We start from the raw sequence: 16092 nt of genomic DNA, 5'->3' as shown, positions 1-16092 counted from the left end.
TTCATCTAGGTCTCGACCGTTTATTGATGTAAAAAAAGGTAAGGAGGTATTGTGATGGAAAATGCTACATCTGATTTACTATCTCAAAATTACAATCAACACATAAATTATTTTAGGGGAGCATTAGAGATTGAACTATGTTGTTGACATCTTTCAAGGCAGAGATTTCTATTGGTTGCAATTGAAAAAACATTTCAACTTTCATAAGACCCCTCGATAATCAACAAATTGTCAAAACAATCTCATCATATTCTCAGATTTTACAAAAGACAACCAAACATTAACATCACAGGGAATTGATAGGCAACTTCTATGCACAATCAGGTGGCTAACCGTGTTCATAACTCTTCAACAATAAGACTTGGAGACCACATTGTTGTCATTGGTGAATTTATAAGATCACCAAAACCAGAGTTTGTAGTCAAAGTGTAATGACCATTTACTAGAGCATAAATACAAAGGATATCAACTAATAACAAGGAAGATATTTGCATCATGGAAACCATAATTAAGAGAAATTAAAGACATCATCAACAATAGAATAAAAACATGTCTCACGACAAATCATTTTCAGCAATTCAAATTACAATCCACTCTAATGAATAAGTCAATCAATCAAATACATCAATTAATCACATCAGGAGAATTGTCTTCAACAAATTAGTTCACGAAGAATTATAAGGACAAACTTCAGCAATCAGAACATGAACATCAAGCAAATAAATACAAGTGACGAGATCCGTTCCAACAATCACATATTCAGCGAATAAGATTAGAATCAATAAGCAAATTAGAAGGAAGATCATTTGCATCAACAAATAGAAGAGCACATTCATTCCCAGCAAAGAAGGATTACATGGAGTTTGATCTCTTTTCACACTAAGACTAGATCAAGGACATTCTTGGTAAATGTTGAGTCTAGTCCCAGAGCATTCTGAGTGATTAATGGGTCTAGACTGAGGACATTCTTGGTGAATGTTGTGACTAGATATGGGACATTCTTGGTGAATGTTGAGTCTAGACCAATTATATTCTTGGCAGATGTTGAGTCATTGAGTCATTGGTGTTGTTCTCACATCAATTCTGAGCTCACAGGTCTTATCGTAACAATAAGGCACTTTTTGTTATGTTGGAAAGTTATAGTTGTATGAAAGTCATTCTTGAAAAGAGAGGAATTGATCATGAGAGCCATCCTTTTTGTAACTTTAGTTAAGTTCCTATTGAAGCCACCTACAGTAAGAAGGGAGCCACCCCTATTGCTTAGAGAAGAGAGAAATCTCATGAAATGTTGCCTAAAGTCACAATTTTGTAAGTCCTAGTCAATGACGTACAATTTTTTTAACCAGCACCACATTGATCCTTTGAGACTTGAACCCTTTACTAGTGGAAATGGCGGATGGTACGTTAAACAATGTGCACCTAATTGTTAAAATTAATGCCAAGCCTCACAATTGAGACAACAAATAAATCATGCCCAGTAAGATGGAAAACAACACATCAATTTGTAAAAGACGCTACACCTTCGGTTTGGTGCAAGTCTGCCATATCTTACCTGCATAGCCGCTATTGAACGAAAGGTGCCCCCAATAGTGGACTACACTCCATAGCAACTACAAAGCCTCCTACAAGGACAAAAACGCTCAAAACGTCTTGGTAACTCCCATGCAAAAGAGAAAACACGCCAATTTGTGACTCGATCACTGCCTCATTCATTCCTTGTTGAAAGCGATCCATAAATGCATAATTGACAAGTGCTCAAAATGACTCGAGACTTGAAACTAATGACCTGAGATGCATGGATATACTAAATGAAAGGCAAAAGTTTTCAACATGACAGGTTATCAAGCGCTTCATTTCATGTTATCCATATAGCATGTGTTTCTAACTCTATATTTTGAATTGGAAGGCTTGCTAGGAAAAATCTTCTTTGAAGTGGCCTAGCAACCTATGTGCTTCATACATGGAATATCAAAGATCATCTCTATACTTTTAAGTCTAAGGATGTGGAATTTACTTGCACATGAGTAGATCTCCCATAGTAAGAATGAGTGTCGGGATTATGGTACCACTTTTTAGAGATGCCTTATTCACCATATTTGATAAAATGTCTGTAAGGAAGTTTAAAGCATTTCTGGATGATTGGTCAATTTTTAGCGCAGAGGATAAACATATAACAACATTCAGAGAATGCATGGAGAGGTGCAGACAGGCACAATTGACACCGAATCTGAAGAAGTGTAAGTTCATGGTACCACAAGGGAAGCTGCTAAGACACATAGTCTGCAAAGAAGGGCTGAAGACGGATCCGGACAAGGTTCGAGTAATTTTGGATATGAACGTATTTGAAGTAAAATCATTTCTAGGACACATTGGATATTATTGGAGGTTTATCAAAAAAAATGGTGAAGATTTCCTACCCGCTAGACAAACTCCCCTGCAAGGGAGAACCTTAGAAATGGGAAGCGGAGCAGAATGAATCTTTTGATGGATTGAAAACGAGGTTGACCACGGCACCGATTCTAGCCTATTTGAACTGGGATAAGGCATTTCATGTTCATGTAGATGCATCGAATTATGCCATTGGAGCAACACTGGCACAGATAGGTGACCACGGATTGGACTATTGGTGTATTTTACAAGTAGACTACTATCTAAGGCGGAGAAAAACTATAGTACGACAAAGCAAGAGGCACTAGGGATGGTGTACACAGTACAAAAATTCAAACATTATTTACTGGCGACACCATTTGTATTCTATGTAGATCATCAGGCACTGCTATATCTAGTAAATAAGTCGATTATTCAAGGAAGAATAAGTTGATGGTTATTATTATTGCAAGAGTTCACACTCAAGATTATGGTGCGGCCTAGGAAAAGTCAAGTAACTGCAGATCACTTGTCGACGATAAAATTAGAAGAGCCATCGAGGGATTCAATGATGATTTTCTTTACGCGCAACTATTTCACGTTGCAGTACTACCATCTTGGGATGCACATATCGGGGAGTATCTATCAACAGGATAGTTTCCTAGTGAGATGCCACTGAATGAGAGAAGAAAACTGTTGCTAAGGAGCCGGACATTTCAATTTATCAACAAGCTACTATACAAAATGGGACTCGACGAAATTCTAAGAAGATGCAATCTAGAAGAGAAAATCCTGAAGGTATTGAAGGAAGCACATGAGAGACCAACAAGAGGACACATGGGGCCAGACATAGCTGCACAGAAGATACTTTTGGCAGGGTTATGGTGGCCAACCGTACACAACGATGCTAGAGAGTGGGTTGTTGCATGCAACACATGTCAGCGAGCTGGAGAACCATTGAAGAGGGACTTCATGCCTCTAAATCCTTTGCACACAAAAGAGCTTTTCGAAAGATGAAATTTGGACTTGGTCAGACCCCTAAAGGTAAGCAAAACTACATGCAGGTACATCATGGTGGCGACAGAGTATTTGACCAAGTGGGTGGTAGCATGCGCACTATCGGACAACTCTGCAATGAGCACAGCAAGATTTATCTATGAGCAAATCATAACCAAGTACGGGATTCCACTGTAATTGACAAGCGACCAAGGAGGACACTTTGTTAATCATGTTATCCGACTGCTAACTACTGAATTCAAAATTTATTATTCATCGTCAAGCCCATACTACCCAAGAGCCAACAGACAAGCCGAAGCCATGAATAAGATCCTAGTCGGAGTGATTTAAAAATCTTGTGCAGTTGAGGGAGAAGATTGGGAAGAAAAGCTACCATCAACATTATGGGTGTATCGCACTTCATATAAGGTAACAACCAGACACACTCTGTTTTAGCTGATGTACGGACAATAGGCAGTCGTACCAACAAAGTTCATGGTACTGAGTTTGAGGATAGCAGTCAAGAACAAACTAGGTGACATGGAAAGCCTAAGGCAGAGATTGTATTACATGAATAAACTAGATGAGCAATGACTGGAGGCACAATGGGCCACAGAAGTTACACAAAATAGGCGGAAGGCATGGCATGATAAGCATTTAAAATTAAATAGGTTTCAATTGCCAATTAGTTTTGAAGTATAATGGGCGAAATGAGATCAAGCCGGGAAAGTTCAAAGTTAAATGGGTTGGACCATACAAGATATGAGAAGTTGGCGATAATGGGGCAATCAAATAATGGACGCTAGCTGGAAAGGAAGTGCCCTACGCAATAAATGGATTGAAGTTGAAAATCTATCACGAAAAAAATAATGTGCTCTCGCGGACGAACTGAGAATAAATAATGAATATTAATGTATAAATGTAAAATAAGTGTAAAATGAAATCTTTTACTTTTAAACTGATAGGCATAATAAGGAAATATAAATAGGAGAACATTAGTCAAGAGAATCATCTTAGAACTGTATGGCCTTCCGAGAGATAAAAGTTAAAAGAGTACTACATAAACCATTGTATGACTTGTGAAAGGAGGCACAAGTATTAAAGTAGTGATCGTACAGCCATACGGATATGAAAGCCCTATAGCAATGGTCGAACAAATAAATACCGTACAACCTATGTAAAAACCAAAAAGCAGGAAATGAGATAGAGCCCGTATGGCCCGTATGGAAGTACTTGAGGAAGCATTCATTGCATCCACTTGTAGAAACCATACGACAACAGGAAACAAGGGAAAGCACCATATGGCCACATAGCAAAAGAACCTGTATGAAAGTTGGATGAAAGAGAACCTTGACTGTGCAGCCATGAACCAACCCGTACTAACAAAGGAGAGGCACCATTCATAGAAGAAAACATCGTACGACATTTTGAATACTGGTAATAGGAAGTCACCGTACGAAAAAGGAAAGAGACCAACCATATGGTCACTATACGGCAAAGGAAAAAGACTAACCGTACGACAAGCCAGATACTGTATGGTAGATATCATAGCCAGTATAAGAGACAGTTGCCGTAAAACAATCACAAAGCATTACAAGTGATTGACCACTGTATGACATTTTTCAAGAAGTGGAAGTCATACAGAAACCTTAGACATTGTACAGCTAAGGAAGAAGGGAGTATAAAGCCATATGGACAATATCAGAAGAAGAGCTAAAGCCGTATGGCCCTGCAATAAGGAGTTACACACTCAGTAAAGGCAAATTCAGAAGCAATCATACCAGACCTGGGAGACCATTATTCCATCCATACGGCCATAGTGAATAGAAGAATGTAGCCGTACTCTTTAGGAAGCAGGAGCCATACAACCTTAGGAGGAGGGAAAATCATAGCCATACAGCAAACAGAATTGGGGAAAGAAGTCATACAACAGTGGAGCAAAGACAAAATCAGAGTAAAGGAAACATATAGATCCGTATGGACACCAAAGGCAAGAGAATTGTGAAATAAGATTGTACGAAAGGAAGTAATTTACCTAACGGATTTTGTTTTATTTGAGAAAAACGACAAAAAGGTGACAGCTATGCATTCAACCCGCAAGAGAACTTGGAAAAGGAAATTAGAGGAGGATTTAGCTACAACTGCAGCCATGAACAAGTATGTGAAGACATTGCCATCCAGAGTCCGTATAGCAGGAGGAACCAGTACAAGACCAAGCAAAAAGAAGGGAAGCATCAAACACAATCGATTGCGACAGATATTCCCAAAGCACAGAATGTTGCATTTGAAGGATTAAATGGTGTAGAATGCCAGATGTGGTGGTAGGAAGCACCTGTTAACCATCCGATAAAGCCCAGCATTTGAAAGGCACAAGTTGAATGGGTGATGAAAATTCTTGTATTCAGTATCAGAGATTATGAAGGGTTCCTATGCATCATGAGAGAAACGTGCGATAGGTTCTCTCAAACCAATATGTTTGAGTACCTTGGTTGCAACTAGGTGGAATCATTCAAACTAGCCAACTTCACACGAGTATTCAGGATACCTGGCCATGCACAAGGAGGAAGGAAGATAGATAGCATAGTTCCAAAAATCGCCATGAAATCGCCGAAATCGCGATAAGATTCATGGCTCCCGATTTTTTTGGAATCGAAAATCGCTAGTGGCGATTTTTTCGCGTGAATCACCTGAATCGCCAAAATCGGCGATTCATGGAAAAAAAAAAAACCAAAATCGCCATCGTGAATCTCCAGAAATCGGCCGGGGCAGCAAGGATAGAAAGTTCAATTTTTAAAAAAAAACACATGTTTTATTTGCTTTCTAAGTTGACTTTCCTCTTTGTTATAACCCTAAAGAGCCTTCTATTTGCTTAGTATGAGTAGAAGAGAGGAAGAGTGAGAGAGAAGAAGAGAAAAGAGAATCCATAGGTTTCCAACCGGCAAGAAGGAAGAGCACCAAAGAGATCAGAAGTCCATTTGGGGAGGCCATAAATTGCATTGGGAGCATTAAGGAGTCAATATCAACACTCCTCAACTCATTTGCAAGAGGTAAGTCTTGGTTTTTTTTTTGCATGTTAGTGTAGTATGCATTTTTTGTTAAATTTTTTTAGTGTTCATTTGCAAATCTTGAATGTTTTTTATTTTTAGTTTTACTAAATTGCAAACTAGGGTTTGTTGTTTTGTAGTTTTTGTTTATTAGTTGCAAACTTTGATTTTTTACATGAATTTTTTTATTGCAGCAGCCCTTTGCTTTCATTTTCCAATTTCCACAATGGGTAAAAAAGATGAATGTTGGAAATATAATGAAGAGTTTCCTGGGAGAACCAAATATCAAACAAAATGTATATTTTGCAAAGAAAAAATAAATTCGGGAGGTATCTATAGATTGAAATACCACATTGCTGGCATACCTGGCCATGATGTCACAGTTTGCACTCAACAAACCGCTGAGGCAAAACGCTCTTGTTTAGTGGCATTAGAAAAAATTGAACAAGACAAGTTGACTAAGAAAATGCAACTTGAAGGGTTAAGAGGTATTGGCTCCCGTGCTCCCACATCTGCAACCGCATCTACATCTGCAAGTGCATCTGCATCAGCTTCCGCATCCGTAGGTTGTGTTGGGGAGGGTTCTTCTAGGCCTCCTTTTCATCCTAGTGCTAGTGCTCATGTGAGTGTTAGTGGTAGTCGGTCTCATACTGAGACAGAGTCCAACACCAACCTATTGCGGCCTAGAGTGCGGAAAAGCAGAATGGATAGTTACTTTGTGCCCCGCACTACTCCTGGCTCCCAACCCACGCTTGAGGGCATGGGTTTGAACAAGGAGATTCATGATGCTGCCAGAAAAGAGATTTGCAAATTCTGGTACTTTTGCAACATTCCATTTATTGCAGCCAGGTAATTGATTCTTTTTTCTTTGTTATCTTCAAAGTTAAAGTTAAAAGTAAAAGTAAAACTTTAATTATATCTACTTGTTTTATGATTTTAGTTTTTGACATCTAAATTTCTAATCAATATCATTATCTATTTGTGACAGGACTCCTTATTGGCAAAACATGATAGATGCAGTTGCCATTTGTGGTCCGGAGTTTAAAGCCCCAACTGAGGCTGAGTTGAGTGGATACCTCCTGGAGGAAATGGTTGAGGATATGAGGCATGAGTTTGAGGACAACCGAAAGGAGTGGATCGAAAAGGGTTGCACCATCATGACTGATGGTTGGACAGATAGGAGGGGAAGAACACTCCTCAATTTTCTTGTATCCTGTGGAGGTGATTGATCATTCTACTTTCCTACATACATAATTTTGAATCGTGATTGACTATTTCAAATTTTGATTTGTTGATTGCTAATAGTAATTATAATTCATTGTTTTGTTACTTGTAGGATATACCATGTTCCTCAAATCCATTGATGCTTCTGCTCATGTAAAAAACGCCACATACTTATGTGAGGTTATTGAGGAAGTTATAGCAGAGGTGGGGGAACAACATGTGGTGCAAGTGGTGACGGATAATGCAGCAAGTTATGTTGCTGCAGGTAAACTTTTAACTTTTTAAGTTTTGAAAATAAATTTATTTGAATTTTGAACTTTTTCTAATTCTAACTTAGAATTTCTAAGTTTCCTAAGTTCTAAGTTCTAACATGTTTGAAATTTGAATTTCTAATTATCTTAAAATTGTTGTAGGCAAACTTTTGATGGAGAGGCACCCCACCATATTTTGGTCCCCTTGTGCAGCACACTGCCTTGACCTCATGTTGGAGGAAATTGGCAAACTTGAGTGGGTCAAGTCATGTGTGGAAAGGGCAAAAAACATATGTAAGTTTATTTATAATCATTCATTTGTCCTTAGCACAATGAGGAAGTACACAGGAGACAAAGAGTTAGCTCGTCCAGGGATTACGAGGTTTGCCTCGAATTTCATCACCTTGCAGTCCTTGTTGACATCAAGGGATGATTTGAGGAGCATGTTTGTTGGGCGGGAGTGGATTTCATCTTCCTATGCTACGACCACTGCAGGGATAGATGTGGTGGATTGCATATTTGATGATGATGGTTTTTGGAAACCTGCTAGAGAAATACTTAAGGTAATTTTATTGCAATTTAACATTTAATATTTTACAGTTTACTATGCTAATTGTTTAATGATTTAGTTTTACTTTATATTATTGAATTATTCTATGTTTAAGTTTTGACTCAAATTTTTGTTTTACTTTATATGTAGGCCACTGAGCCTCTTGTATCTCTCCTACAAACTGCTGATGGGGAGAAGCCCTCTATGGGCTACATATATGAGGGCATGGATAGGGCCAAGGAGGCCATTAGAGCTCAGTATGCAGGAGTGCAGGAGAAGTATGCCCCTATTTGGGACATCATTGATAGGAGATGGCAGAATCAGCTCCACAAACCCATCCATGCAGCAGCTTACTTTTTGAATTCGGCATTTCGTTTCCGTCCTGACTTCAAGGCGGATGAGGAGGTTCTCACCGGATTATATACAGTGATCCAGAGGTTGAGTACTGATGAGGATAGCAGTGCTGCAATTATTGAGCTTGATAAGTTCAATAATAAAGAAGGGCCACTTTTCTCTAGCAGGGTAGCCATAGATGCTCGGGAAACAATACAGCCACGTAAAAATTAAATAATATATTCAATGTTCATGAATCTAGATTCTAAACTTAAAGTTGATTATGTAATTTTAGAGTTAACTTGTAATTTGTAATTTGTAAATGAGACTAATTATTTTTATTTTCCCTTATTTCAAATAGATGGTGGCAAATGTTTGGGGCCACAACCCCAAAACTTCAAAAAATTGCCATTCGTATTCTGAGTCAGCCAAGCAGCGCTTCAGGATGTGAGCGCAGTTGGTCCATGTTCGAGCACATCCACTCGAAAAGGAGAAACAGGTTGACAGTGCAAAGGTTGAATGATCTTGTCTTCGTTCATTACAACCTCCGTCTTAGGATCAGACAGATTTTGGGCACTGACTCCTCTCCGATCATTCTGAAGGAGATTGATCCAGAATCAGAGTGGCTCACAGAGGTTGTAGATCCAGTCTTCACTGAGGAAGACCGTGCGTGGATTGACCAGGTGGATATAGAGGCTGAGGCAGCTAGAGCACATTCTTCAGGCATTGGTAGACGCACACGTGCACGCACAGACACAGGCCCTAGCGACATTCGTGAGCCCATCTTATATGCAGGAGATATGGCTCGACAGTCCTCTAGGACCTACATTAGACGCCTTGCTACTAGGCAGACTGGATACTCAGAGGCTGAGGCTGAGGCTGTAGCCGAGCTTGAGGATGATGTTGAGGATGATGATGACTATGAGCCTGAGGCTTGAGCTGGAGCCTTGTTTTTATATTTTGTTTACAGATATTGATACTGAATCATTGATAGACATATGTTTCAAAGTTTCAAACTTTCATGGATCTTCATCTTAGATTCTTACATAAATTTATGATTTGATGTCTTATGGATCATCTTACATACATTCTATGATTTAAATCATTATGATCATTTGATTTCTATTTACTTCAGCTAGCCTACAATTTACATTTTAGAATCTTAGATAACATAGTTACGTATGTGATGGATTTTATGTTTCATGTTTATGTATGTTAAGTTTTAACTTCTATTTGATGATGTTATAGTGTGCTTAAGTTATATTCAATAAAGGGTGCATGAAATAAGTTTTAAATTGTTAAAATCTTTAAATTTAAAGGGTTTTTTCAAATTTGCCGATTCATGGCCGATTCATTGCCGATTCATTGCCGATTCTTGATTCGATTCGGCCTTGCCGATTCCGATTCACGTTTCTTTGATAGATAGTAAACCTAAAAAGTTAAGCTAGGAAGTAAACACATTTGATACAGCTTGTATGCAAGGATCTGACATAGGCAGAACAGGAAGCTCTCACGGACACATCGAGGGGTAGAGGGTTGAAAAAATCCAATGTGCAGGAGGTCACTAGCACTATTTGATGGACGTTGTGAAGAGTCACCTCACAGGCTCTAGCCGCGCCTCAACCATTTCCTTCCCAAATGTGGCAATTATGACCAGGATTCTGCATGGTAGGGTGTATGACTGGGCTGCATTGTTGGCCGAACGGATGTATGAATTCATGACATTATAGCACAAGACATTCTACATGCCGCATTATGCCATTAGCCTATTCTTGGAGGCGAAAATGAGAATGATCCCCAATGATGCACTAGACGAACCCCCAATTATGCAGTGGAGACATCTTGATACACTTGGCACCAAGACAATTGGACAGAAACGACCAAGACCAAACAGTAGAAATACTAACAATGGTCAGCAGGAGACTTCTTTGGAGGAAAGTGGGACTGATGGGGAGGAGGTAGAGGTAATTACAACTACACCATTGAGATTCCCACACCCTGCACTTTCAGCTACAGCACATTTAGCTCCCGTAGTTATTCATGGTATTCCAAGGTTTGGTCAGTTTAGGCAGCCAGTAGTGATGCGCCAGCTTCAGTTGCGATTCAGCTTACCGCAAAAGTACAAGCAAAGACACGAGCTATTCCTGAGGCACTAGCAGAGGCACATCCGACACCAACGAAGACAGTCATTCTGGAGGTAACAATGGAGCTTGCTCATTAGGCTTTACCAAAGGCTGAGGTTGATGTACTTGCACCAGATGCAAAGATGGACACTTAGGTAGGAGTAATGGAGATACCGAGAGGCGAGGGTTTGAGGGTGGCGGGTGTCCAATTAGACGTAGTGGGTTCTGATGCAACGGGCATTGTGGATACGGCTAAGTGAGATAAAGAGAACATCACCCTAAAGTTGAGCACATACTTGAGTACATGGTTCCACCGTACCACAGTACCTCGAGTGACATACATGCAAACACCTACACAAGAAGCAGTTCCAAAGGAAAACCCTTTGAAGACTCAAGTGGAGGAACCGACACAGGATAAGGGACTACCACATAGCCTTTTTGAGCGGATGGCGGAAGCAGTAGAGAGGGCTATTGGTGTGCAGCAACATCCACTAGCGCCAGACTCAGGGATGAGAGAGGCATTCTTCGCTGATGTAGCAGCTCTAGCGTCTTGGGCACTCTAAGTAGTGGCCTTTGCAAAGATACAAGGTTTAGACTCAGTAGTAAAGGAGCTAAAGGGAGTAGTATCCTTCATGAAATTAGGATTGCTGGCTGCCTTTATAGTCTATTTTGAGGAACAGGGATGGCCCAATGTGGAGACTGCAAAGATGTGACAAGATTGGGCCACAATGAAAGATCCTAGTATAGGGAGCCGAGTAGAGGCTTTGACTCATGAGATAGTGGAGATACATAGGGAGGCATATTACACCCTTCGCAGGAGCCAGGCGGATTAAGTAGCAGCTAAGAAGGCTCGGGAGGAGTCAACTGGCAAGCTAGCCACAAAGAGGGCAGCCTGGGAATTCGAGAGGGTAGCCTTGTTAGCCAGACAAAGTCAGCTATAGAAATTGGCAGCGGAGAAGGAACAGTTAGCAGCAGAGAAGCGAGTAGTGAACAAGAAGGAGAGAGAGTTGGAAGAGATTGTTGGTATGATGCAATTAGCTTTGGAGCTTCAGATGGAGGTTGAGGCCAAATTGAAAGTTCAGAAGGAGCAAGTATACAAGCTATGAACAGAGTTGGAAGAACTGAGGGTGCGGAGAGCCACTATGCCAAGGGCCCATCCCTCTGCTTGGTACTTATACATTGATGTAATTAGTTGTTTATTTTGAGTTTTCTTGTATTGGCATCCGGAGACGAATTTACTTTTTGGGGGGATGATGTTGTCAGTAAATTTTATATTGTAGCCGACGGGTAGAATAGTATCCGAATGGGCATGTGATAGTTGTCATCCCTTCAAAAAAGTATATGTACACCGTCCGGAAGGGACTTTGGATCATCATTGTAATCATCAGAATCATATTGTAATCATTGGAGTGCATATTGCATATATGAATAAAATATTTGTTATGTGTTATATCTTACTATACTACATGCGATAAGTATCCTTTTACCCAGTGCGATAAACAAATTCACCCATCTTGCGAAAACAACTAAAGAGGCATCAGAGTCAAAAGTTGACAACACCAAAGTGATCATGATGATGAAAGTTGATGAATGAATCTAACAGGGTGACTTACTATAAATAGGCACTCCCTCCAAGATTCTTGGAGCTCAAACTGGAAGCTCGAAATAAAAACTGAGAGCATCCTCCAACTCCTCTAACTCAACAGAGCTCATTGAAATCAACAAATTGACTTACTATAAATACTAAGTCCCTCAAACAAAGCCAAAACACACCATAGGCTGCTAGAAAGCCTACAACCACACAACTGAGACCCTCAAATCCCACTGTCAGCTCACAAGGGTCACGATGGTGAACTGACCTAGCCAACTACAGGAACCTGCTAAAAATGGGGTCATTAGACTTAGTATGTAACACTAGTCATAATGTTCACAACTAGGGTCCCAAACACTTAAATTCACAAATTCCTCAACTACAAATCCAAATACCTTCCAACCACAGTGATCATAGCCAATGGAAGTCTTTAAACTAATTTAGTAGTCTTCTCGGCCACAGAATGCAACTGTAGAGAAGAATACAACAATTTGCCATACCTCAGCAACAAATTGAAACCAATCCAAGAAGAATCAGTCTTCTAGATTCACAATACAAACCCTCACCATCAACCGACGAACCAAGCAAACAACAATCGAATGTTGTTGCAATGAAATGAGCTTATATTTATAATCCCTCATTGGCAAAAGTTTCCTTAAAGAACTCAATTCCAAAAACTTCACCAACATGACTATTTTTAATAATATCTTTTAATAACATATTTAAATAAAATATTATGATTATAATAATGCAACTTTAATAATTAACTAATAAATATGAGCTCACACAATTAATAGCCCAATCCACTGTAGGCGATGACCAATAGCAAGCACCATCTGCACTGCCAAATATGGCAACCACCTAATTTAGACATTAAAAATAGTAAGTCCACCGTTGAGACCCCCAAATCACACTGTCAACTCACAAGGGTAGCTATAATGAACCAACTTGATCATTTGTAGAAGCATGTCAAAAAAGGGGACATTTCAATGGTGTTATTGATATAGCCTCGTATTATAGTGTAGAGCTTGTTTTAGAGAGCTTGCACGAGAGTCTTGAATTCCAAAGACACCATTTGGTTGGGCAACCTAAGGTTAGCGATACATTGATTGTCATAATTATAGAGCACTTCAATGTTTGTCATCCGATATTGGCTACATTCAGTCAGGATACTTCTTAGTCAGATGAGCACGATGATAGTGGCCTTTACCTTGCAAAGTTTCATTCACTAGGAGAAGCTATTGGGATAATGAAACATAATTACTTGCAACTACTTGTGATAGGGAATTTCTTCTTGAGTGGGATAGTATTTGTTATGATGCATTGAAAGGGAAGGTAGATGAGGTAGATGAGATCACCCATGAGCTAGGAATCACTATGGATTCATTGGAGAGAGCATTTGGCTCTTCATGAGTCTTAGTCATTGACTGCGGCACTTTCTATGGAGTTGAGTTGCACACATTCTTCACCAGCTCAAATGCAACACAATCATCCACAGTGGTAGTTGGTAATGACCTTATATCCACAAATTATAGTGGTGAGTAGGTTGAGGATGTGGCCACCCTTATCACAGTTACAAATATAGTTGACACTATCGGGATGAGTGCGTCTATTGACAGCAAAAAAGAACCACATGTTGCATCAAGTTGTCCTATGCTTATATCCACAGCAAGTGTTGTTGGTGATGAGTCAAATCATAGGGATTATATTCAAAGCTTTTACAATCAAGACTTGACCGAGGTGGAAGTTGTTTATGAAGATTACATAGGGAGTACTCGTCGCTCCTTTTCTGATTCACACCCAAAGGATTTGATGATGAATTGGTGTGGGTTGGCTTCGAGGTTGTACCAACTCTTATGGGATGAGTATTTGTCATCTATAGTAGATGGGATAAGTGATTGCAAACTAGATTACTTGCAGAATTAGAACATCCATGGGAGCCTTGTAGAGGACATGGAGATAGTGATAGTGTTATCAACTATTACAAGCTAGAGTTGTTGTTGCACCAAAAGATCGACTTGTTAATGCTCGATACAACCACTAGACTTATAGAACACAGGAGCCGGTTAAACCATGTCACGAATCCTGAAAGGGAAGGCTAGTGGTTAGTCCAACAATTCCCCCCTCAGCATTACCCAAGGGGATTCCATGCTGTGACCAAGCTCTGATACCACTTGTTACAAGCTAGAGTTGTCGTTGCACCAAAAGATCGACCTATTAATGCCTGATACAGCCACTAGACTTATAGAACACAGGAGGCAGTTAAGCCATGTCACGAATCCCGAAGGGGAAGGCTGGCAATTAGTCCAACATCGACACCTTTATATTTTCTTATATCCATAGTATTGATGGATGTGGGTTCAACACACTTTGGGACCCGAGTGACGACAGGGTTAGCCCTAGAGTTTGGGTGGGTCCCATTGATTGGCTTCACCACTTTGGCCATGGTGAGATTTGAGTTTTGAGTTGATAAGCTGAAGTTTGAGGATGTTCTTCGTGACAAGCTTTTGTTTCAAAGCTTGGAATCCTTCTAGTTTATGGAGTTTACATAAAGAGGAGTGCATCTGATTTTTCATTTAATCCTCCTATGCATGACCACTTTTTGATGCAAAGTTTAGCTACACATTGGTTGGCCAATCTATATAATAGCTCACTTTGCACAGTTTTCGAAAGCAAGCTTTTGCACCTTTTTGATCTACTTCCCTGTGAAATGTTCACTCTTGTGACACCTACAATCAGAATAAATTTGGTTTAGTATCTATTAAAGGCTGTACTAATCATAGTTTGCAAACTCAGACTCGAAGTACTTGGCAAGCCCAAAATTTTCAACTCCGCAAAAAATTAGCATAGATTTGACAACTTAGAAAGTGTCAAAAATTAATCTCTTAAAGAAGCAATTTTTTTGTAAAATTCAATTATAAAATGTATGTGATTAGAAATCCACACCTTAATAGAGAAATTGAATAGTTTTATAGTGCTAACATGTGAAAAATCCATCTTAACCAGCATTTTACCCACATTAACATTTTTACATATATTTTTTACATCTATAAAAACACGAGCATTAAAATTGTGAGTACTCACACAAGAAAATATTTGAGAGTAATCAGCAACTCGGAGAGTACTCGCAAAGTTTGTGAACTATGGTACTAATCATTATGTCACAGCAGTTGGCGAATTCATAGACATTACACAATTCTACCCTTGTGATCTGAGTGAACTAGTTCATTATTTGTTTTTCAGATTGCTTAGCAACAAGCAATTTCAAGAGAGGTGGACTATAATGTCCCCTTTTTGTGAACATCAACTTTTAAAGGATTAGCCTATTTTCTGACCCTCATAGGATAATAGAGTTGTATTGAGGGTCCAGTCAAGGAGTTTTGGAGCTCTTCAGATGATCATTGTGACTGTTTGACTCATTTGATTATTCGCTTGTTCCAAGGTATTGGTATTGAGAGGTTTCTAGTTTCATTTAGATGGACTTACTATTTATAGTAATTCAGTGGACATAATAGAGGGACCCTTACTATATTTAGTAATGCATCCAGATTGACAATGGGAGCAATGGAGGATGAAGTCAAAATCATTAAGTAATGGTTTCTAATAGACTTAT

The 16092-nt window shown here is 39.4% G+C and overlaps 2 protein-coding genes across 8 annotated transcripts in view; one reads left to right on the top strand and one right to left on the bottom strand.

Annotated features, from left to right (window-relative positions):
• LOC149561932 (uncharacterized) overlaps positions 1-16092 on the bottom strand; it is a 240421-nt gene that overhangs the window by 96495 nt on the left and 127834 nt on the right. The gene's annotated exons all lie outside the window — the stretch shown is intronic.
• Positions 2060-8999, top strand: LOC149561933 (uncharacterized). Its single transcript, XM_089824167.1, has 5 exons — positions 2060-2385; positions 7396-7628; positions 7744-7896; positions 8045-8445; positions 8583-8999. Exons 1-5 carry the CDS (start codon positions 2060-2062, stop codon positions 8997-8999), a joined length of 1530 nt encoding a protein of 509 aa, XP_089680293.1.

The sequence above is a fragment of the Cupressus sempervirens genome, chromosome 4 (assembly GCF_028749045.1).
Source record: "Cupressus sempervirens isolate cs-2001-9-10 chromosome 4, ASM2874904v1, whole genome shotgun sequence".
Classification (NCBI taxonomy): Eukaryota; Viridiplantae; Streptophyta; class Pinopsida; order Cupressales; family Cupressaceae; genus Cupressus; species Cupressus sempervirens.
Note: the sequence above shows the minus strand (reverse complement) of the source record. Positions and strands in the feature narration are given on the sequence as shown.

Bases quoted from the DNA above. Each gene is read 5' to 3' on its own strand.
- LOC149561933 (XM_089824167.1), top strand. From the start codon at position 2,060: ATGGTACCACTTTTTAGAGATGCCTTATTCACCATATTTGATAAAATG. The intron at 2,386-7,395 runs GTTTATCAAAAA...TATTTGTGACAG, and splicing joins CACATTGGATATTATTGGAG to GACTCCTTATTGGCAAAACA. The intron at 7,897-8,044 runs GTAAACTTTTAA...AAATTGTTGTAG, and splicing joins AGCAAGTTATGTTGCTGCAG to GCAAACTTTTGATGGAGAGG.